Raw genomic sequence first — 23,413 nt, forward strand, 5'->3', positions numbered from 1 at the left:
ATATAGACGCTTTATCCATGTGTAATACATATCAAATAATATATGCACACATTTATTTCCAGTCCTAACAATGGCTATTTAAATTATTGTAGAGGACATACCTTCTGTGTTTAAATTATAAGGTGTGCTCCAATCACTCCAGAATCCTGGACCATGAAGACTCTTGCACCGTACTTGAACTAAATATGAAGAACCAACCAGCATATTGCCTATGATGAGGGAGGTTTCTATGACAATCTCAACCACCTGTTAAATTAGATCAGAAGCCATTAACATTATTATTTTGCACCACTTCAGAAAAATGAGAGAAATCAAAGGAAAGAAGCTGTTTATTTTGAGGGTTAGTAAGACTGCTCAAAAGCATTCAACTTTATCACATCTAAATCAAGTAGGTTAGAAGTTACATACGCCAGCAGAAAACAGCTACAGTATTTTGTTGTGTGCTGTTAAATAGATGCTGCTTTTCACCCCCGAGATAGCTGCATTGTGACAGTGGGAAAAGTGATTCGTTAATAGAACTATATACCACACACACATAGAAATCCTAGCTCCACTGAAGCCAATGGGAGCTTTGTGATTGACTTCAGTGGGACCAGGATTTACCTGTTGACAGGGTTTAGTGGTCTGTAGGTGAAACCCATACTATGAGGGGGGCGGGTCTTTGTCCCTTTCTCGTGGCTGCTCCATATATGGGTTTATGAGTCTGCTACTGCTTCCAGCTAAGCAACTTAGTCCTTTTGCTCATTCAGCAAAGGCTAATAATTTCAGTGCTATAGATCCTGAATTCAAAGTCTGCTGTTGACCCAAGCAGGTTTGGCGAAATGAGCACTAATAGCTGCCCTGAGATTGATTCTTCCCTCAAGTTTTGAGTAGACCACGGCCACTGTGGAATCTAGACAGACAGTTGCAGCAGAGTCTCCTTAAATACAACATTAGAATGATTTCATCTTCAATAAAAATAAATAAATAAATAAAATAATACCAATAGAACAAGTACACTCACCTGCCAGGCGTTTTGAGTAGCGTTCCCAGAAAACTTCACTTCATATTGAAGCGGATATGGTGTTAGTACTGGGTTGGACCAACAGATCTTTAACTGTCCTTTGTCTGTCATTTCTAGTCGCAGGTTCAATGGAGGTTCAGGCTTTACTGTAAAAATATTAAAACCAAGCTTCTATTTTATGTTCCAGTTACCGTCAAGGATTGCTGGCTGAGATGTTTGTATTCACCACCATTCAATCAGTGACCTCTCTCTCTTTTAAGTCTTGTCCTTAAGCTTTATGTTTTTAGAAGTTACTCTACTCTGATTTAAATATACTTACAGCAAATAATAGAAGCCTAAATTACTCTTAAAACGGAATAGCCAGCAGTATTTTAGCAAACATGGTTAACTATTGGGTCATGTTGTTGCGGAGATGACTGGTGCCTGCTGGGGGGGGGAGGCACAATTTAAAGGTTCAGCCCCCACCAGTTTGAGTCACACACCCTTACCCTCAGTGGCCCCTCTCTGCAGCTCCAAGGTATTAGCTCCAGTGGACAGGCAGCAGCAAACAACTGCTTTAACTCTGTGGGGAGAGGCAGTAGCAAAAGCAGTGGCTGTTCCTGCAGTTCCCAGCTATTTGCCGCTGCCTCTCCTCACGACCGCAGCTTCCAACTTGCCGGCTCCAGCAGCTGCCATGCAGGGAGGGGACCTGGCAGCATCATGTGACTGAGTAGAGCCAGCAAACCCTGGCAAAAATCTGGGGGAAAGATGATCTGGGGGTCTCAGGGCTTGCCTGCTGGGGATCAGGGCTGAAGGCACAAGCCCCAGCAGACGTGCCCCAGCTCTCGAATTTCTGAAGATTGTCATATGCAGCTCGGAGGGTCAGTAAGTTCTGCCACTCCTGGTCTAGTAGTTGCCTTAAACCAGAATCAGCTTCTTGCTATCCAGGGTCCCAATTGTACAAAGCACTCAAACACGCGCATAAATGTTTTGCTGAATGGGAGCCGGCTTGTAAAGTAGTCCCATCCATTCTACTATTACTAGGATTTTGGCTATGAAAGGTGGCCTTATAGGAGAGCTGAAATGAAGTGAAGGAAAATGAGGGCTTTGCAGGACTCTAACAGAGATAAAGAGGACATTCCAGAGGGAGGAAATGGACAACTACTTATGAATAATAATCATGCTGGGTAAAAAATCAAGAAGCTTGGATTCTACTTTTACCAGGTACTGAGTAAATTTATTTATTGCTGTTCAGTGATGACTGTGGTTGGCCTGTCTTTTTGGGTACATTTGTTAAGAAAACATTGAGGTTCTCTCACTCAGGATAAACGCCTTTAATAAATGGTGTGGCATTATGCCCCATATTCTTTGTGGTAATATTATCATCGTATGAGTATGGAATAATTATGATGTATTTTGCGCAAGATAAGGCATGCGAGATATCATTGGAAAGGTTATGATTTACTGAATCTGATTATCCTACTTGTATGCATGTATCATTTTGGTATCTGAAGTTAGGAGTATTGTCTATGCATCTATTACAAATGTGTTTACCCCTGGGGAACAGCCCCTAGACAGAATGCAATCAGTCTAGATGGCTGGCTGGGAAGGGCCATTAGAGAAAACAATAGGTCTTTGAAGATGCTAATCTCCCACCTGAAAGCCTTCCAAAGGATGCTACTAACAGCCTCCGAGTCATGGCTGCTATGGCCCTACAGAGACATATGACCAAGTCACTGAATACTGGACTTCATTTTGGAATACCAGTGTTTTCCCACTGACCGGGCATGGGAACAAACTGGGAGACAAAGGGTTCCCGCCACATGTAAAAGCTATTTAAGGCAGGGGAGTGACATAATCATTGTTTGTTCTTCACTGACTCCCCGCCCAAGAAAGAAGCCTGCTGGAAAACACCTGAGAAACAAAAGACTGAACTAGGGGAGATGGGCTGAACTCAGGGTAGAGGGTTTTCTAGCCTGTAAAAGGAATATCTAGAGTTTTAAACTGCAAGTAAGAGCAGCTTGCTTTCAAGAATCTCTGCAATCTGCCTAAAACAAAATTTAGGGTGAGAATTTGTTATTTATATCCAATTTCTTTAGTACATTGATCTTAGATTTAGGGTTACCATATTTGAACTTTCAAAAAAGAGGACACTCCGGGGGAGGGGGGGGTGTAGCCCCGCCCCCTAGCCACTCCGTCCCAATTCCCGCCCCCCTGACTGCCCCCTACAGAACCCCCAACCCATCCAACCCTCCCTGCTCCTTGTCCCCTGATCGCCCCTTCCCGGGACCCCTGCCCCTAATCACCCCCCGGGACCCCACCCCTTATCTAAGCCTCCCTTATCTTTGTCCCCAACTGCCCCCTCCTGAGACCCCCCCCACCCTACCTGTCCCCTGACTGTTCTGACTCCTATCCACACCCCTGCCCCCGCCAGATCCCCGGGACTCCCACGCCTATCCAACCGCTGCCTGTTCCCTGACTGCCCCCCCCCCACGAACCTCCAACCCATCTAACCCTCCCTGTCCCCTGACTGCCGCATCCCTCTCCACACCCCTGCCCCCTGACAGGCCACCCCCAGAACCCCTGACCCATCCAACCCTCCCCCTGCTCCCTGTCCCCTGACTGCCCCAATCCCTCTCCACACCCCTGCCCCCTGACAGGTCCCCCCAGAACCCCTGACCCATCCAACCCTTCCCCTGCTCCCTGTCCCCTGACTGCCCCAATCCCTCTTCACACCCCTGCCCCCTGACAGGTCCCCCCAGAACCCCCACCCCATCCAACCCTCCTGCTCCCTGTTTCTTGACTCGCCCCCAGCGCGGGGGAGGGAGCGGGGCTGGCCAATCAGGGCCGGCTGCCATGGGCAGGGGGGTGGCTTTCTGGGCTGTAGCAGCACAAACAGCTCCTGCTCCCGTTTTGCTACCGGCGTGCTGAAGCTGCAGGGGAGGGAGGGGGAAGCGGGGGAGGGGCTTTTGCTGCCGGAGCGGCCCCAAGTGAGCGGCTCAATCCGGCGCGGCTGCCCTGTCAGCCGCTTTTGGGTCTTTAGATAGCCGTCCGGGGGGAAATCCCAGACATTTTTAGCTTTTTACAAATTCCCCCCCGGACGGCTATTTAAAGACCCAAAAGCCGGACATGTCCGGGGAAACCCGGACGGATGGTAACCCTATTAGATTGCGTGTTTGTTTTATTTGCTAGGTAATCTGCTTTGCTATCCCTTATAAGAACTTAAAATCTATCTTTTGTAGTTAATAAACTTATTTTTGTTTTGTCTAAAACCAGTGTATGGAAATCATACTTGGGGCTGAAAGCTATGTATATTCCTCTTCACATTGAGGGAGGGGGGCAAATTTCATGAGCTTACGCTGTACAGATCTCTGTGCAGTGCAAGACAGTATAATTTTGGGCTTACCCTCTAGAGAGGGGGTGTGCACAGGGCAGTTCCTTAGCTGAGCCTTCCCATGCAGAGCTGATTTCAGCGTCTGGGTGTTTCTGCACCTGGGTGTGTCCCTACCTGTATGTGTGCTGGTAAAGTGCAGGCTGAAGCCTGGGGGAGGGCTTGGCAGGCTGCACAGCAGTACAGTGTAAAGGGAACCCAGGCTGGTGGGTCAGGCGGGCTCAGTGGTACCTCAGTTTCAGGCGGCACATCGGAGGGAACCCATCACAAATGGTATTTTTCAGTTTAGAGTAAACAGCCAAGCCTGTGTCTGTAACCTGGAAATGAGGAACTTCTGAGTTTTGTAGTCAGTGCTTCAGAAGGCCATATTAAAGGCAATACTGCATCCTGCAATTCGATCTGCATGCGCAGACCCCCTGAGCCCACATGCAGCCTCTTTGATTTTAATGGAGCTCTGGTCAAAAACAGGAGTCCACCTGCATGCATCAGATTACAGACTTGGGTCCTTAAATACAAGGGGGTCATTTTCTGATCTGCTTATGCTACAAGTGGTCTCACTGAAATCAATAGGAGTATTCAAGGAGTAAGGAACTACTTAGCTTTGATGACATTATCAGTACCTAGCCCAAATGTATCAATATTTGAGTCAGTGTAAACTAAATAGTTAGGGCCAAATTTCGCGATCTGTGTGTGGCAGCTCTAATTCAGTCCACACTTTGACTAGCTTCAGTGGAGACGGGCAAGAGTGAAGGATTCAGGATGTGGTCCATTGCTTTTAAAAACTTTATTCTGCCATTTTGATGACAATTTCTTTATGGTAGTACAGAAGCACTCTTTTTAAAAGACTGAACATTACCATATTGTAATCTAAGTGGCTGCATGGGTAGACAATGTTTTCTCATTTTGTTGCCATGTATTCTGTTGCTATGGCTTGTGTGTGCAAAGCAAACAACTCACTTAGCTAATATTCATCTTTTTATTTTAAAACTCATTATTCCTTTTATCAAGCTCACTAATGGCAGAACATATTATTATTAAAAATTATACATTTCAAAAATGACCTTCTGACCTTACTTATTGCTTAGAACAGATTTCATGAATTATATCTGTGGTCACCTTTAATATTGGCAGATGCAGCTGTGAAACTTAAATTGATCCTATTGACATAATTCAAATGAAATCAGTATGTAATCATCAATATAATCACCTCATCTCCAAAAATATTAATTTCATTTGCAACTAAGATGAAGTGTTCATCCAAAAGGTTTTTAATTCTGCTTTCCAAAAAGTAACATTAATAAGAAAAAAACAAACAGTTTTTCATTATAGCTAAAAACGTCCCAACTAGTCAGAAAATATTTATCAACCATTAATTATGCAGACTGGATGGCAACAAAGTAACATCAAATGTATCTGTCATCTGATTTCACTGAGCTGATAGGCTGGTGAAATAGCAGAAATAAATCTTCCACTTTTAAAAATGCAGAAGTTGTACCTTTAATGAAGGAAGTGTCAAAATGAGAGTGAGAGAGTATATGCAAATACTGCTGATGAGAATTTGCAGGTTTATTTTTACAGCAAATAGCAAAAAGTTTATTTTCTGTTACAAATTAGGTAATAATTATGAACCAGACCATTGTTCTCCACATATTGATCTACCTTCCTGCATTCAAAGTGAATGCTCAGGTGCCCCAAGACATTGTTCCTCCTTCTACATAGATTTGCACTGAAGAAGGGCAGAGACTAGGAAGGCTGGGGGTGGGGGGGAAGGGGGAGGGAGATACACATCAGCCTGCAGAAGTTACCCTGAAGAATTAACATAGCTACAGCTGAAGTCCTTGCAAAAACTGACTAGTCACAAAATAAGGACTTCCTGTTATTGCTTTCTATAAAAAAGGTGTACAATAAATTGAAAACTTACCAATATTTATGGGTCTGACTGACATTAAAGGTGACTGAAGAAGTGTTACCCCATTTATGATGTTTAACCATGTAATATAAGTGTAGTTGAGTTTCAGTGAAGGTATGTGACATTCGTACTTGTCAGACCCATTGCAGTTGCAGGGAGTAACCATGAAATTGCCTTTTAGAGAACCTGTAGACATGTCTTCCAATGACAACTCTGATCTATATTGGAAAAAAAATAGATCAATATTTAAAAAGCATCATGTCCTGGACAATCTTCTGCATATTCCATTAGATTCACCACTTTGGATTAAACAGTAGAAATAGTACTGAAAACAGCAAAGCACAAGAGACAGATCAGTCTGTGTACCTTTGGGGGCGGAGAAGGAGCCTAATGAAAGATATTTCTGAGGCCTGATCCAAGAACATCAGAATTGCCAGACTGGGTCAGACCATCTACTCCAGTATCCTGTCTCTGACAATGGCCAGAACCAGCTACATCAGAGGAAGGTTTAAGAAACCCTCCATTTGGCAGCTGTGGGATAATCTGTCACTCATGAAGGTCTCATCCCAATCCCTAATAGTCAGATGCTGATTAAACATGAATTTTTATATCTCTTCCAAAATTTATCGTTAAGTGTTATAATAATAAAAAAATCCTGAAGTTATTCAGGCAAAACCAGAATTTTGTGTGCGCAACAAGCTGCAGAATTTGGTCCATGCTTAGGATATGTTTCTAAATTACTTATCAACTACACTCGATTATAACTGATAAATATTGTATATACAAATCACAAAGAATGTACTCTAAAAATCTAACTTTACGTGATTACTTCCAAGATGATGAAGCATTGTTTACTTTGAAGGCATACCATGTTTATTTCGTAGATAATTTGACTTTTTCTTAGCAAAGCAAATCTCATTTAATCCCAGGCATTAATAGTACTATTGCTTTGGACTGGCTCGTGGAAAGTATTTAGTAACTAACTCTTTAGTATTCTGTTTTGTTTCTTTCTAAACTGAAGTGCAGCCCAAGAGACTACTTCTGGCTGAACTCTCCAGATTTGTTTTCATGAATTTTTCACATGTTGGAATACTTTCCTTTAGAGATTAGCATACAAATGAAGATAGTCTTATTACAAAAAATATATGGTTTAATAAAACCTTCCAAAATTTTCAACAGAAAGCACTTGAACTGCTAACAAGAAATAAAGATGTTTATTTAACAAAAATAGTTGGATCAATTTTTCCAGTGTTGGAAGAATACATTTATGCTTTCAGAATTTTTTTAAAGGAAACATATGCAATATTTAGGGCATATAGAAATATATCAGCTGTACAATATATTACTGTTGATATGAAGTCTTATGGTGCATACAAATGGAGATGTGTGCTGTCACACTGCAATTTAGGTCAAAACTCATTCAATTCTTACTAGTACCTGATTCAGACAGGCATTATATCACACTTCTAAAGCATATGTAACAATGTTCCTTGAGTCACTTTCAAGAAATGGCATCAAGACAACCCATTTTACAAACTTGAGAGGGCAGTCAATATATCTAATGTACACATCACTACACAGGCCCTCGATACATACATTTACATACACACACACACAAGTTGCACTTAAAACACCTAATTCTCCACTCCCTTGCATGTTACATTCATGTAACCCTAATAACTGCAATTTACACTAGTGTTACACAGGGGAAATCAGCCCAAAGGTTTCTTCCATTTTGAGCAATATCAGCAGTATTCCTATTTTAAGTGTAGGAAATCTCTCTGAAACAGAGTATCTTTTAAAATGGAAGAAACTTTACAAGTGAACCACTGCATACATTCAGTGGTAGACAGAATGCATGACTGTCTAGTACAATTATTTTAATGGCATGACGAGTAACAAAGCCACAGGTGAGTTATACAATTCACCACAAATGAGTGCCTTTCTATGACCTTGAGCATATCAGCAGTGAACACAGGGCCCTGAGAGAAAGGGTGAAGAAGTGATGTCTCTACACAAATGCGGTAAGTATGGGAATAAACAGGAAGAACTGGCAGTATTAGCCATAAACTAAATTCTGACTTATTTGACATCACTGCATGACCAGGATATTTGTATAGAGGAATATAACTTGTTCCGGAAAGACAGGGTAGGAAAAAAGGATGTGCTGTTGCCTTATACATCAAGAATATATACACTTGTTCTGAAGTCCAGAAAGAGGTGAGAGGCAGACCAGTTGAAAGTCCCTGGGTGAAAATAAAGGGGGAAAAAACAGGGGTGATGTCATGCCAAAGGTCTACTATAGAACACCAAATCAGGAGAGGAAGGTGGATGAGGCATTATTAGAACAGAAATATCCAAAACACAAGACATGGTTGTAATGGGGACACTTTTATTACTCAGATATCTGTTGGAAATTTCCTCCACCTTCTGAAACAAGACATTGTTCCCCAGTACATTCCAAGAACTAATTGAACATATTGAGTTTGCTATTTTACTTTTCCAAGGGGGCAGCTATTTTAGACCTGATTCTGAACAAGAGGGAGGAATTGGTTGTGAATCTGAAGGTTAATGGCAATGTGGGTGAAAGTGACCTTGAAATGATGATTTCAGGATTCTAAGGAAAAGGAAAAGTCAGAGCAGTAGAATAAGAACAACGAACTTCAAAAAAGCAGACCCTCAGAAACAGAGAACTAGTAGGTAAGATCCCATTGGAAGAAAATCCAAGGGAAAAGGGAGTTCAGGAGAGCTGGCAGTGTCTTGAGGAGACAACATTAAAGGCATAATAGCAAACTATCCTGATGTGAAGAAAAGATAGGAAGAATAGTAAGAGGTCTTATGGCTCTATCAGAGTCCTTTAATTACCTGAAAATCAAAAGTTAATCCTACAAAGAGTGGAAAAATGGACAAATTCATAAGGACAAGTACAAAAAAAATAGCACAAGCATGTAGAGACAAAAACAGAAAGGGTAAGATACAAAATGAGTTCCACCTGGCAGGAGAAAGGCAATAAGAAGAGGTTCTATAAATATGTTAGGAGCAAGAGAAAGTACAGACCCACTACTTAGCAGGGAAGGAGAGCTAACCAGAGATGGCATCAAGAAGGCAGAGGCATTTAATGCCTATTTTGCTATAATCTCCACTAAAAAAGGTTAATTGTGACCAGATAGTTACACAATAATATTAACATCAAGGAGGAAGGAACACAAGCCAGAATAGGGAAAAGAACAGATTAAAAAAATATTTAGAGAAATTAGATGTATTCAAGTCAGCAGAGCCTGAAGAAATTGATCCTAGGGTATTAAAGGAACTAGGCTGGTGCAATCTCAGAACCAGAAGCTGGGAATGGGCAACAGAGGATGGATCACTTGATGGTTACCTGTTCTGTTCATTCCCTCTGAAGCACCTGGCATTGGCCACTGTTGGAAGATCGGATACTAGGCTAGATGGACCTTTGGTCTGACCCAGTATGGCCGTTCTTATGTTCAGATTGTTCAAAGAACAGCTATGGCCTGGAGCCAACAGCAGAGTAGAAACCCAAGTGCTGTGTTGCCGACTTGCTGATGAAGAGCAGCATGGAGGGAGACTAAGCAAGGTTCAGCCCTTTACAATCTGGATGACTTGGATAATGGTGCAGGAGAGAGTAAAATGCTTTACAAAATTTGTGGAGGACACCACCCTGGGAGAGATTGCAAAACAACCTTGACAAATTGGAGAATTGATCTGAATTCAACAAGATTAAATTTGATAAAGACAAGTGCAAAGTACTTCACTTAGGAAATAAATATAAATAAATATATGGAGATATACCTATCTCATAGAACTGGAAGGGACCCTGTAAGGTCATCGAGTCCAGCCCCCTGCCTTCACTAGCAAGACCAAATACTGACTTTTTGCCCCAGATCCCTAAGTGGCCCCCTCAAGGATTGAACTCACAACCCTGGGTTTAGTAGGCTAATGCTCAAACCACTGAGCTATCCCTCCCTTTGAAAAGTCAAATGCACAACTACAAAATGGAGAATAACTGGCAAGGCGGAAGAGGATCTGGGAGTTATAGTGGATCATAAATTGAATGAGTCACCAATGCGATACATATGACACTTCTTTCATTATGTCCCAGAATATTAGTCTTTTTCGCAACTGTAAGACATGGGAGATAACTGTCCCTTTCTACTTGGCTCTGATGAGGCCTCACCTGGAGTACCTTGCCCAGTTCTGGGTTCCATTCTTTAGGAAAGATGTGGACAACTCGAGAAAGTTCAAAGGAGAGCAACAAAAATGATAAAAGATTTAGAAAAGCTGATCTCTGAGGAAAAATTTAAAAAACTGGGCATGTTTAGTCTTGGGAAAAGATGAATAAGGGGGAACCTGATTACATATTTGAAGACTGTTAAGAGGACGGTGATAATTTATTTTCCATATCCACAAAAAGTAATTGGCTCAATCCATAGCAAGGGAGATTTAGGTTAGATATTAAGGAAAACCTAACTATACAAAGAGTTAAAATCTGGAATAGGCTTCCAAGGGAGGTTGTGGAATCCCTATGATTGGATGTTTTCAAGAACAAGTTAGACAAACACCTGTCTGGGATAGTCTAGGTTTTCCTGGTCCTGCCTCAGCACAGGGGAGCTGGACTAGAGGACCGCTCAAGGTCACTTCCAGCCCTCCATTTTTAAGATTTTATGAAAGCTACAGGATTAAATAGGTCTCTCCTTCCAAGGAAGTTGTATCATAAAAGGTAGAGGCAGCTCTCTGACAATGATTTCATCTCCATCTTGGTAGCCCGCTTGTTACTAGCATCTTTTCTGAAGTATATTTTCAGAGTCCTATTTGACTGACGTCTATTCTTCAGACCTGCTCTGTAATGGACAGCATGACGTACTTTTTGTTAATGACGTCAGACCAAGCCTGTAATACTTGGGGGTGGGTGAATCAAAAATCCTTTTTTTAATGCTGAAACACTTGAGCTGTCAAAGGCCATATGTGAACCATTGAGGAGCCTATAACAAAACAAGGCCATTATTTTCATTGCTTGTACGGCCTAAATATGAGAATATTGGCACTTGTTTCTGAATTGAGGCCTCCCAGAGAGAAACAAATGCCATGAAAACATACTTTTAAAACTGGGATTGTTTTCAAACTATTCTGGCCTGCATGCGAAAGGCAGTGAGCCAACAGGGGAAGCTACCCCTTTACCAAACCATGAAATAAACAAGTCAGTTATTCCTTCGGAACATCAGGCTTTGCTAAAGAAAACTATAATTGACCTTCACTCCTGGGAGAAAAAAAAAATACTACCACCACATGAGGAATGTTAAATAAGTTTGCTCTATAATGGCAAAAACAATAGCAAAAATACTACTGATAGTCTTTGGAGAGGAGAATGAACGCATTAGCAGTAAGTAAGTCGATAATTTGGAGGAGATGTGTAAATCAACTTACTCAGGGAATCTGGAGTAGAAAGCTGACAAATTTCTTTCAGGGTAAGAATTACAGTAATTTTTTGACGTGCCAGAGAAAATGATACTGAAGAGAGCAGAGCATACAGAGACCTCAAACTTGGGTAATGGTGCAGCTCAAGGCAGTTGTTAACACACTGCTAAATTTCCCAGACAGGGAAGAGCTTCGTCTAGAAACTGGAATAAAACTTTAGATCCTTGCAAAATATCAGAAAATCCATGTTTTCCTGCACTGCAGGATGAATCTGCAAAAGGATGCAAAATGCTTTTGTACTTTGCAAAACTAAGAGGGGGAAAAAACAAAACACAGAAGTCTCATCTTTCTAGCCTCTCTCAAAGCTCCACAGGATACTCCATAGGCTGTCAGGTCTTCTTGGCCCCTTTGAGAGTTTCTTCTGCAGATTCCTCTGGCCTCCCCCCGCCCCAAAAAATCAGTTCATCAAGCACTTGAAGCCTTCTGAATTGCTCTTGGTTTTTCTGGGGTGCTCCAGTATGTGTCTCCTTGCTCCCACTGTGTCTTGATGTCTTTGCAGCTCTTCTCACCTCATTTTCTACCTCTTATATGACTCATCACTTTCACTAACAAGGTGTAAGAGAGTTGTTTATTTTTCTCCTCTTTCAGATGTGGAAGCACACCCCTATCACAAAGCAGTGCTGTGCCTGTGCACCCATTTCACGGATGATTTTTTTCAGAGAGGCACGGCTAGCAGAGAACTCTCGATTACTGGCAGAAATAGACCATCTTATATCTTTGAGAAGAAATGTCCTATCTGTAGACTACTACTACTGGCTGATCCCAGAATACTTCACAAGCTATTAGAATACACCACCACTGACATGCACCCATCTGTGGGTGGTAAGAGAGAGCCTAACAGCACACAGTATGCAACATGGCAGCAGCAGGAGACCAAATTTTAGCCATGAGCACCAGGGAAAACCTTCTATTCTTAAAAAGGGGACGGGAGTGTCATGAGGCCTTTAGTCATCCAGGGCCTCTGTTTTTAAGCTCTTATTTGAAAAATGCACAGAGTGAATTTATAGTTCTGAACATATCTGCCTTGGTGAGCCTTTTCAGCTCAGCTGGGATTTGAATCTGTGTTTCCAGGGGGGCTAGGCATGCCTAGTCTACTCAACTATCTCCATCAGCTAAGATTTTTCTATTTAGTGATGAACCCTGGTTGGAAAAGAACAAAAGTGGGAACTATTTTTAGATGTAATGGTACTTGAGACACAGAAAGCATAGAGTCAAGTATCAGAGGGGTAGCTGTGTTAGTCTGGATCTGTAAAAAGCGACAGAGTCCTGTGGCACCTTATAGACTAACAGACGTTTTGGAGCATAAGCTTTTGTGGGTCTATTTGATCTATTTATAATATAGTATCCATATGAGACCCAATTAAGAGTCAGATCCCACTAGGATGTAATAAGAGACAGTCTCTACACCAAAGAGCTTACAATCTAAACAGATACAACAAGGGGTGGGAGGGAAGTGCTATTATCCCCATTTTACAGATGGGGAACTGAGGCACAGAGAGATTAAAGGATTTGCCCAACATCACATAGGAAGTCTGTGGTAGAGAAAGGAACTGAACCCAGAACTTCTGAGTCCAAGTCTATTAGCCACAAGACCATCCTTCCTCTCCATTGTTAGTGGAGACTCCCCTACCTCAAGAGAGCAGAAGCAGGTGGACTTCCAGATGAGAACATGGTTCCTTACATGAGTACTAACTGTCTGAAAATATTAAATGAAAAGGGAATGCAGAAACTCAAAAGTGCATAAGAGATGTATGCCATTCAATCCAGCAGTAGCCTATAGAGATCAGTGTGTTCTTGAAGTGTAGCCTAACATTCACATTTAAATCACTGATTTATTCATTTAGTTTAAATATATTAAAAAGAGACACCAAAGCTCTAGGTGATGAACATATTTTACCCTCCAAAAGCATGTTTGGAACAGTGGTGACTTCTTGTGTGTCTGTAAGAGGGTTACAGAGTGGTTAACTCTGCATCAAAAATTCTAGTTTTTATATTAGGTATGGTATTAAAAATGACAAAGAAGAATAAATGTCTTAAGGAAAGAATATGATAAGAGGCAAAAACACAAGCAGGCAGAGCTAAAAATCAAGCATTGAACCTTAAAAAATTATGGGTCGCATATTGATTGAGGACGCCTTTGACTTAGTTAAAATAAAATAAGCAGTTTAATAAATATGAGAAAAGGACAGAAAGGACAGGAAATACCCTGTGTTAACCATTCAAGCCCTGAACATATACCTGACTGATATTTTTAGACCACATTTTGATAGGACTGTATGGAATTAAGAACAAATGGGTATGTAGTATATTATCCACTTGTACTGACTAATACTATAACTGTGTTTCAGATCACAAATACTACTGTAAGACAACAAACCCATAGGACCTTTACTGGTGCTTTAGGATATCCATATAAATGGGAAGCTTCCGATATATTTTACTTACAGAACATATAAAAGATTAATCTTAAATTCTCCATTCAAGTACGACTTCTTGTTAGACAATTTCAGGATACAAACGAACAGTTCTAGGTCTCCTTTAGTCCAACATTGAATGTTCCAGCTTAAATCTAAATTTAAAAAGGTAAACATTTTCTGAACCACATTGAAACCAAAGACATTTAAAGAAATAAAATAAAATGTACCAGTAAGTCTTAGAATCATAGAATATCAGGGCTGGAAGGGACCTCAGGAGGTCATCTAGGGGCAAATGGGGTGTGTTAAGTTTCTGATATTCTTTAATCTTTTTGCGACAGTTCATGACTACAACCTCTATGCAGCATTAGAAAGCAATACAATTATTCGGATTACTTCTTGAAAAGACCACCTGACATATGAGGCAGTGCTAGAAATACAGGGTAAAATCCTGACCATACTTAAGACAATGGGACTTTTGGCATGGCCTTCAGTAGGATCAGGATTTCACACAAAGATATTGACTTTTTTCTCCCACCAGGTACATTGTGCGCCGGGGGCGGGAGGAATAACCAACCACATTTCAAATGTCAGGATGCAAGATAAAGTCACTGTGGGTGATGGAGGTGGGGACAAGCGTTGCTCTCTCAAGCTAAAAATCCATTAAAAATGTCTACATCCTTATCTACAATTTATATATATTTTTTCAACATTCCTCTGACGACCTAATTCTACCATGATGCTCACAAGGAGTTAGCTGACTAATAAGTGGTAAAGGTAAGGGGGAGGGGGCAACTGAGGATAGTTACCTATATGGCTAACAACATGGATTTATATTATTAAGATGTGGCCGTTCACCACTTCTACCTCATTTGCATGTTGTTCCCCTTTCCCTTACCTTTTGTCTGCCTTTCTACATGGCAAGCTCTCCAGGGCAGGAATTTTGCCTTCATTTATGTTTGTACAGTACCCCGCACAATCCAGGCACAAATGGAAACAAATAATAGTATTAGGAAAATATTTGAAAAACAAAGAAAACGTGATGTCCATTACTAAGTCACTTTAAATAACTACACTACAAACCTACCTGTTTGCTGAGGAGCTAAGCTACTTATTTCTGAGGACGTAAATTTTTTTGTTTCCATGCCTGCTGTGTACAAAGAACAATTTGCATGTGTTTCACCCCAAAGGCAACAGAGGAAACTCTCTTCAGCCACCAGCACCAGAGAGTTGGTTTCAGCAGTTCCATGCTCTCCGTGCAACCCAGGACCGCTCGCTACAACACCAGCAGTCAAAGGAATGACAGAAGTCTCATTCGGTGACATGCAAGGCAGCATAAAGCTCGATGCTGGAATCTGATGTACCATACAGTGAGCAACTGCCATTCGAATAAAATCTGGAAATACAAAGAAAGAATGAAGGAAATGAGTTACACTACTTGGAACAATGAAAACAGAGCAGATGCTGTTCTAAAGAAACAAGTGTGATTAGAAATATTGGACAAGAAGTGCCAATCACAACCCCCTACCCCAACCCAGAGGCCCCCCCACACCCTGAACTCCTCATTTCTGGCCCCACCCCAGAGCCTGCACCCCAGCCGGAGCCCTCACCCTTCCCACACCCCAACCCCCTACCCCAGCCCAGAGGCCCCCCCACACCCTGAACCCCTCATTTCTGGCCCCACCCCAGAGCCTGCACCTCCAGCCAGAGCCCTCACCCCCTCCCGCACCCCAACTCTCTGCTCCAGCCTGGTGAAAGAGAGTGAGGGTGGGGAAAAGCAAGCGACGGGGGGGGATGGAGTGAGCAGGGCGCAGGGCCTCAGGGAAGGGGCCTCAGGGCAGGGCTGTTCAGTTTTGTTCGATTAGAAAGTTGGCAACCCTACTAATTAATGTGTTTTACAATAATACATGGCCAGTTAGGTAAATAGGCCCAAAAGAAGCATTTTCTACAAAATGAGATCTAGTAAAAGGTGATATTTTCTATCAAACTTAGATGCCTTGAAAATAAAACCCTATACAATGTAGGAGCACACTTATTACACTACATGGCTACTGTTCATAGATCAGAGCTTGAAGTGGGCTAATAATACTTCTGATAATGATAAATAGGCCTCTTTGAATTAAAATAGCTTTAGTTATTGAAATGCACGTAACTGATTTGTATGTGTCCTTGTTTTTAGTGTAATGCCTAGAAAATGTATGAATATTTTAAACAGTTTATTACATACAAATTCATTCTTACTGAATGTCTTGCAAATGGACCCCACAATAACAAAAACAAGAGAGAGAATTTGTGTCTTTTGCCTTCACAGGCACAATCTGATTTCAATTTATGTAAATATTTTAGCATAGTAAACCAATGCAAAGTGAAAAATAGGTTTCTAAGGTGATTAAAAGTAAACTCATGTTATTACTTCTGTGTCTGAGATGTTCAATTTCTTTGGATATACACATTTTCTGATCAGCAGAACCCTCAATGGTATTTTCTCTTGTTTAACAAGGCAGAGTCTGTGCCTCGTTAAACATCAGCTTCATTAGGTTTCCTGGCTCCATGTAGAGGATTCAGTTGACTGAACAGAATATTAGTGCATAATCCATGATGCGAAAACAAAATGAGGGACATGACTCCTATGGGGCAGGACATATAGCTAATATGCTACCCATTTTACAGCTGGCACTGAAAGGGGATTTCAGTTTGTTTTATACATGCATAGCTTAATTTTGAAGGACAAATCACACTGCAGATTCTCACATGACTAACCAAATCCCATAAGATCAGTGTGCCTGCCATTACTATAATATTTTTTTCATTAAAATGTAAATGAAATTAATAAGCTACAATAAAATTGCAATAATATTATTTAGCATAAGATTATATATTTTATATCCCTTAATAAACACATAATATTTTTTTATAAATCAGTAGGCTGCATTAAAAATATTCACTTGACACTGATATAGGAATTTATTTACAGAACAGGTAAACACAAATAGCAACAGTGAAAGCTGTTGTACACACAAACCTACTTAACAGTGACTAAAGACCAGGGTGGATAAAAAATCAGTGATTTAAAAAATAATTGGATTTTTTTTTATTTAAATCAGGGGTTTTTTTTGATAAAATGCTTTTTGAGGAAAACACCTATCTAAAGATCGTTTTAATTAAGATATATTATATCTCATCAAGGAATAGGGATTATAAATTCTAATTCTATAGTATGAGACAATATATTCATGTAATGTTTAAGAAAAGTTTTGAGTTCCAATAGTTCATGGATTAGGGACCCAATTTTATGGGGTTCCACAGGCTTCTGTATAGATTATTTAGGATAATATTTCTATCTACCCAGTGGGGTTCAGTGCTCAGTCTAGAAGATACCATCAGAGATGCTTAGTTTTGCAGTTCTCAAACTGTGGATTTGTGTCTCCAGAGGTAACATGCTTGTTAACAGCAAAAATGTTTTAAATAAGTAAATAAATAAATATATAGAGATGAGAAATAACAGACCTCAACTCTATTGTCCCTTTACAAATTTGTGTACACAGAGTCAATCCCTTACCTCTCTCTAAAAGTGCAAAGTTTCAAAAAGTTCAATGAATAGAAGATTGTTGGGGGCGGAATAGATCTGGACAAGGAGAAGAAGTCTGGAGATAAATGTGAGACGCGAGGGACATATGCTTGTTTTGTTAAAATATCATATGTTTGCTGTTGAAGAAAAAAAATCCAGAATACATAACGTTGTGGCTTTAGTTAAATAAAACAATTTAAAATATCTGTCTGGTGATTTTCTCCTCCTAAAACAGCATGGCAAGAAAATCCTCCAAATATTAATAATTAACCTGTTGAATAGGAGATATTTATGAAACCATTGGGAGGTGAACTATCTGCTTCAATTACCTTTGGTAAGTGAAATAACCAAACAATCATTCATTTTCTGATATAGCTGTAAAACTAATCTGAAAAGTTTTCAAAATAAATCACTTTAAAAATGTATAGTGTGTAGGTTTCATTTTTAGAAGGTACATCTATTTCTGAGTTGTGAAGAATATGTATTAAGGTTATAACAACCAACAAGAATGAACTTTTATGTAGAAAACCATCATGAAATTGAGTCTTCCTGACTAGTGATTTAAATTAATTTGATTTAAATCAAATCCACCCTGCTAAAGACAAACAGCTCTGTCTCCCAATGCAAGTCCCCTGAGCACTCCAGTTGCCCTGTTAAAAGATACTTCTGTAAATGCAGAGAATTTTTAGGTTATATTAATTAAGTCTCAACAATGTAGTGACCCATTTGATATTGAATGAATAAAGACATGAAGAAATCCTAAGAAAACCTACAATTGCTGCAAAGATCTGAAAGATACAACTTTTGAAACTTAGATTAAAATATCTGGTTTATCTTTCATCAACATCTTTGGAAATTTAGAGGGACTTTTGCCAAATAAACAAAAATTACAGAGAAAATACCAACATTAATGGGTCTGACAAAATTTATGCACGTCTGATTTAATCTACTCTGTTTATTTCTTCTATTTTAGAAAGGAAAACTGAAGTCCTCATATTTGAACTATTATATTTACCATGAATCGAGCACTCATTACAACAATCTTGTATATGAAGCAGGGGGATTGGTTTAGTGCAAAAACATACCTAATAAAATAAACACTTTGTGTAAAATCCTGGCTCCACTGAAGTGAATATGAGTTTTGTTATGACTTCAGGGTAGTCGGGATTTTACCCTCAGTTGTTGGTATTGTCCAGATTGCCCATAAAATTCTAACCTGTATGAATACTAGTTATACTGACTGTTCTAGCCTGTCTTGATTAACTACATTAACTAACTGTATTACAGTTGCAAGTTTACTATCAAACATTTTTTTAAAAAATGGCTGTGAACTAGATATTGATCAGCTATCGCTTGCATTGGTTTTATCATCAGAAAGTTATTGTCCAGTCTGTAAGGTACGGTGCAGCCCACATTTTCATGAGAAATGAGGGCACTGACCATCTTGCAAGATCAAGCTTTTACTTCGTCAAATCAATGGCTACAGAATTTTTTTTTTTTTAAACAGTTTCAATATCATTGTCTCAGGCAACTTACCCAAGTGCAGAAACACAGTCAAAAGTTTATGCGAATACATCTTGTTCTGAACAGTGGATCTAAAAAACAACCAAAATTTAACAAATTAAGAACTGACTGAAGAGATCATTTCCATGTCAGAGGTACATGTCTATTATTCTACTTGGATCTTGGCATCTTCTAAAAGAGTATTCTTTAAAACTTATGAAAATACATTGCCTGAAAACATCAGGAGTCTGTGTAATTCTTAAATTTAAAAAATAGTGCGCTTTATTTAAATAAATGTTTGCTCCTTTACAGGAAGGAAGACAGATCGGATAGCATCATAACAAAAAAGTAACACTGCTTAGAGTACTGATTAAATATCAAACAGCCAATCTCTAACCATTACAATTAGGAAGCGCTCTTCAGTCCTCATGTATTTTCTGACTCACATGGGGCTTATTTCCTGTTCTTCCTCTTCAAGGTATTGTGAATCCACACAATTAAAATGACTGTGAGATAATAATTTCCAAAATACAGCCCTCATTTGAGCACCATGATTTCTGCAATCCATTTTCACCCACGAAGTAGTAATTTGAATTTAGCTAAATACTACAATTAAATACACATGCTAACTTAGCTAAATACTACAATTAAAACATAATGGATTAGTATCTATGTAAGATAGCTGTAGTTTGGGATTTTTAACCAAGCAGTCTCACAAATTCTACTAAAACCCAATTACAAAACACATTTATAATTATGATTGAGATATCTACTATATTTGCATAGATATGGATTGTTCAACAGAGGTCTTGGGTTTTCAGTTTAAGACTCATACAACTTGATTGCATAGGCGCCAACTCTGTGGGTACTCCGGGGCTGGTGCACCCAAGGGGAAAAATTAGTGGGTGCTCAACACCCACCAGCAGCCAAGCTCCCCTCAGCCCCCGCCCCACTTCCTCCTCCCGGCCTGAGCACGCCGTGTCCCCGCTCCTCCGCCTACCTCCCAGCGCTTCCCACCCGGCTGCTGCCAAACAGCTGTTTGGCAGCGTTAGCACGCTCCGTTAGAGAGGGGGAGGTTTTAAAAAACTTGAATGTTTAACTAAATTCAAAATTCAAAAATTCATATGCTTGTTTTGTTAAAATATTATATGTTTCCTGTTGAAGAAAAAAAACCCAGAATACATAATGATGTTGTTTTAGTTAAATAAAACAATTTAAATGTCTGTCTGGTGATTTTCTCCTCCTAATACAGCATGGCAAGAAAATCCTCCAAATATTAATGATTAACCTGTTGAATTGGAGATATTTATGAAGTCATTAGGAGGTGAACTATCTGCTTCAATTACCTTTGGTAAGTAAAATAACCAAACAATCATTCATTTTCTGATATAGCCCTAAAACTAATCTGAAAAGTTTTCAAAATAAATCACTTTAAAAATGTATAGTGTGTACCTTCTAAAAATGAAACCTACATCTATCTCTGAGTTGTGAAGAATATGTATTAAGGTTATAACAACCAACAAGAATGCACTTTTATGTAGAAATCCATGATTAAATCGAGTCTTCCTGACTAGTAATTTAAATCATGATTTAAATCAATTTGATTTAAATCAAATCCACCCTGGAACAAAGAACTTTATTATAATAAAGAAAAACAGTATCATTGCTAACGCTAGCATCGGTCTTCTTTGGCCTCACTGTGGAAAGGTAAAACTTTCTCCAGCCCCCACTGTTGCCTGGCTTCCTGCTACAGACTTAAGAGACAACAGACTCACACTTATCCTGTATAATCAACAATCAATCTTCAACAAGAGTTCAGTTCTATATCCTAAATTATAAATACAAATCAGTCACTGGCTTTATCAGCCATCCAGATCTGATCATCTACTGACCTTGAGAAAAGTTTAGTTCAATTGATTCACTTGAAATATCAAATTCCCAAAAGAAGTAGACTCCAGTCCAGTAGGTTCAGAACACTTCAACAGGATTATCTCCCTTCATTAAGTCTGTGGTGCCAGTACTCTTCCCACTAGGGCCATTTCTTCTATACTGAGTACCTTGACTACATAGGATTTTGGTTTGCAGCTACATCTGTGACAAGAGCTGAAGATGTACAATTTAAAACTGGATGAAAGAAAAATCAGGGTACATTTTGGGCTGTATCCTAATGATCAAAGAAGAGAGCCCAAGATCTCTTAGATTTAGTGTTTCACTGCCTCTACTTAGGATAAAGATTTACCCTGCTGGTTGATAGTGTTGTTCTAATCTGTCAAACCATAAGCAGCTGAGCTGGGCTTACTCTGGGGACTCATGTGGGATTTCCCCTATAGCTCTGCAGAGTTAATGTAGGGTCATATTAACATAGAATACTTATCTATCAGTACTTTTCCCTCCACTAGTCCATCCTCTAATAGGTGAACATGAATACTGGAAGTAATATACTAGCTACAGCTCTTTCTCCAAACGTGTCCAGAATTACCATAGACCTAGAATGAAAATTAATCATTCTTTTCTTTATTTCTAACAGATAGAAATAGGGGGGTGTTATGTTTTATATGATATAATCACTAACTACTAATATTTCTGTGTAAACTGGATCACAAAAGGGAAAGGGGGGTTCCTCTTTCACAGATGCACCAGGAATTTGTGGTTAGTAGGCCAGCTTTTTCTCAGCGTGAGAAAACAGCCCCTGAAGCACAGAAAATATATTATGTTTGTTGTACAGTATCAGGAAATCAGACTTATATTGCACTGAAGTACATAATTATTGTTACTATCCATATTTTATAGGTATTATCACAATTGTGCTATAAAAGTATCTCATCTTGACGCTGGCACATCTTGATCTCCTGGTAGGAAATTCCACGGCCAAGAGAACAGGTCCTGACCCAAGTCCCTAGAGTTTCCTCATGAGGACTGTCAGTCACAGAGTTGCCATCAATAATAGCTGCCACAGAGAAGAGGCTGACACACAGATATCTGGGCCCTATCCCATTAAAGGGCTTAAAGATCAGTGCCACCTACTCTGGGTTGCATTCGATTCTCATGGTGCTACTTCAAAGTAGATCATGGAGCATCATTGAGATATGTGCTCTCATTTGTCCCTCTTAGTACATAGACCACAGCTTGATGAACTAGGTGCAGCTTCCATGTTGCTTTCACAGTAAAACCTAAGGAGAACACTAAGCAGGTTGACGGTGATCCCCACAACTAGATCCGTAACAAAGAAGAAAAGTCATACTTGTCTGGTTAGAGGAAGATGACAAAGGAATTTCTGGTCACTGTTTCCATTCTGGGTAACCAGTGATTAATCAAACAGGACTTTGAGACCAGGCACTAACATGACCACCAATGGACAGAGGCCCTGGACAGAAAATGAAGTCACAGCTCCAGTCAGTTCCTTAAAATGTTTGCCTTTTCCAACTACCATCACATCCATCTAACTTGGATTTAGTTTGGGCAGCTGCTTTATCTTAGTTCCAATAACATTTAGAAACTGGGAAACAGCACTGTGCACATTTGTAAAGCAAACAGAGCTAGGGGTCATCTGCAGATTCACTGAACTCCTCCAGAGCTCTGATATAAGGGTTGGGTAAAAAAGGATGACAGGACTGAGCCCTGTGGGATTCCATAGAGGGGCACACTTAGGGTAAGGTAGCAGCTGCTGCTCCTGTTGTGTTAGATTGGGCCCCGAGTTTAGTGCCTTTTCCCCCCTAGTGTAAACAATTACTTTTTTTTTTTAAATGAAGAGGACTAACAAGAGTTAAGGGGGAAAATGCAAATCTTCTAATAACAGTTACAGAAGATAGGGAGCAAAATATAAGCACTCTGAGATAAGCAGGTTTGTTACTTCCTTACTTGGAAATGAAGAGTAATTTTTAATGCCACAGACCTGAAGTTGGATCTTTTATTGTCTCTTACATAATTCTAACCACAATTAGTTAGCGGAGAGGAGCAGGGGGAAATCAAACAACTGCGGCAACAACAAATGCTACAAGTCATGATCTCCAAGAGACAAAGCAGCACCAGATACTGCAGGAATACTACTGACTACTATCACAAAGGTGCTTTAAGTATTTCTAGTCTAGCCACCTGCTTTTCAGTCACTTTTCAAGCTGAAATTTTCCAGCCTTGGCCTCTGTCCAAATAAATT

At 40.0% G+C, this 23,413-nt stretch overlaps 1 protein-coding gene across 2 annotated transcripts in view; it reads right to left on the reverse strand.

Moving 5' to 3' along the window:
• The window catches only part of LOC113407234 (leptin receptor-like), a 59,078-nt gene that overhangs the window by 30,546 nt on the left and 5,119 nt on the right, over positions 1-23,413 (reverse strand). For both annotated transcript variants that reach the window (XM_026655485.1, XM_026655486.1), the window contains exons 2-7: positions 19,294-19,352; positions 15,277-15,585; positions 14,221-14,344; positions 6,295-6,500; positions 1,004-1,149; positions 102-246 (exon numbers count right to left, since the gene is read on the reverse strand). In XM_026655485.1, coding sequence (XP_026511270.1) covers positions 102-246; positions 1,004-1,149; positions 6,295-6,500; positions 14,221-14,344; positions 15,277-15,585; positions 19,294-19,352 — 989 coding nt within the window. The remainder of the gene's footprint in view (positions 1-101; positions 247-1,003; positions 1,150-6,294; positions 6,501-14,220; positions 14,345-15,276; positions 15,586-19,293; positions 19,353-23,413) is intronic.

Source organism: Terrapene carolina, unplaced genomic scaffold (assembly GCF_002925995.2).
Source record: "Terrapene carolina triunguis isolate 2854851 unplaced genomic scaffold, T_m_triunguis-2.0 Scaffold210, whole genome shotgun sequence".
NCBI lineage: Eukaryota > Metazoa > Chordata > Testudines > Emydidae > Terrapene > Terrapene triunguis.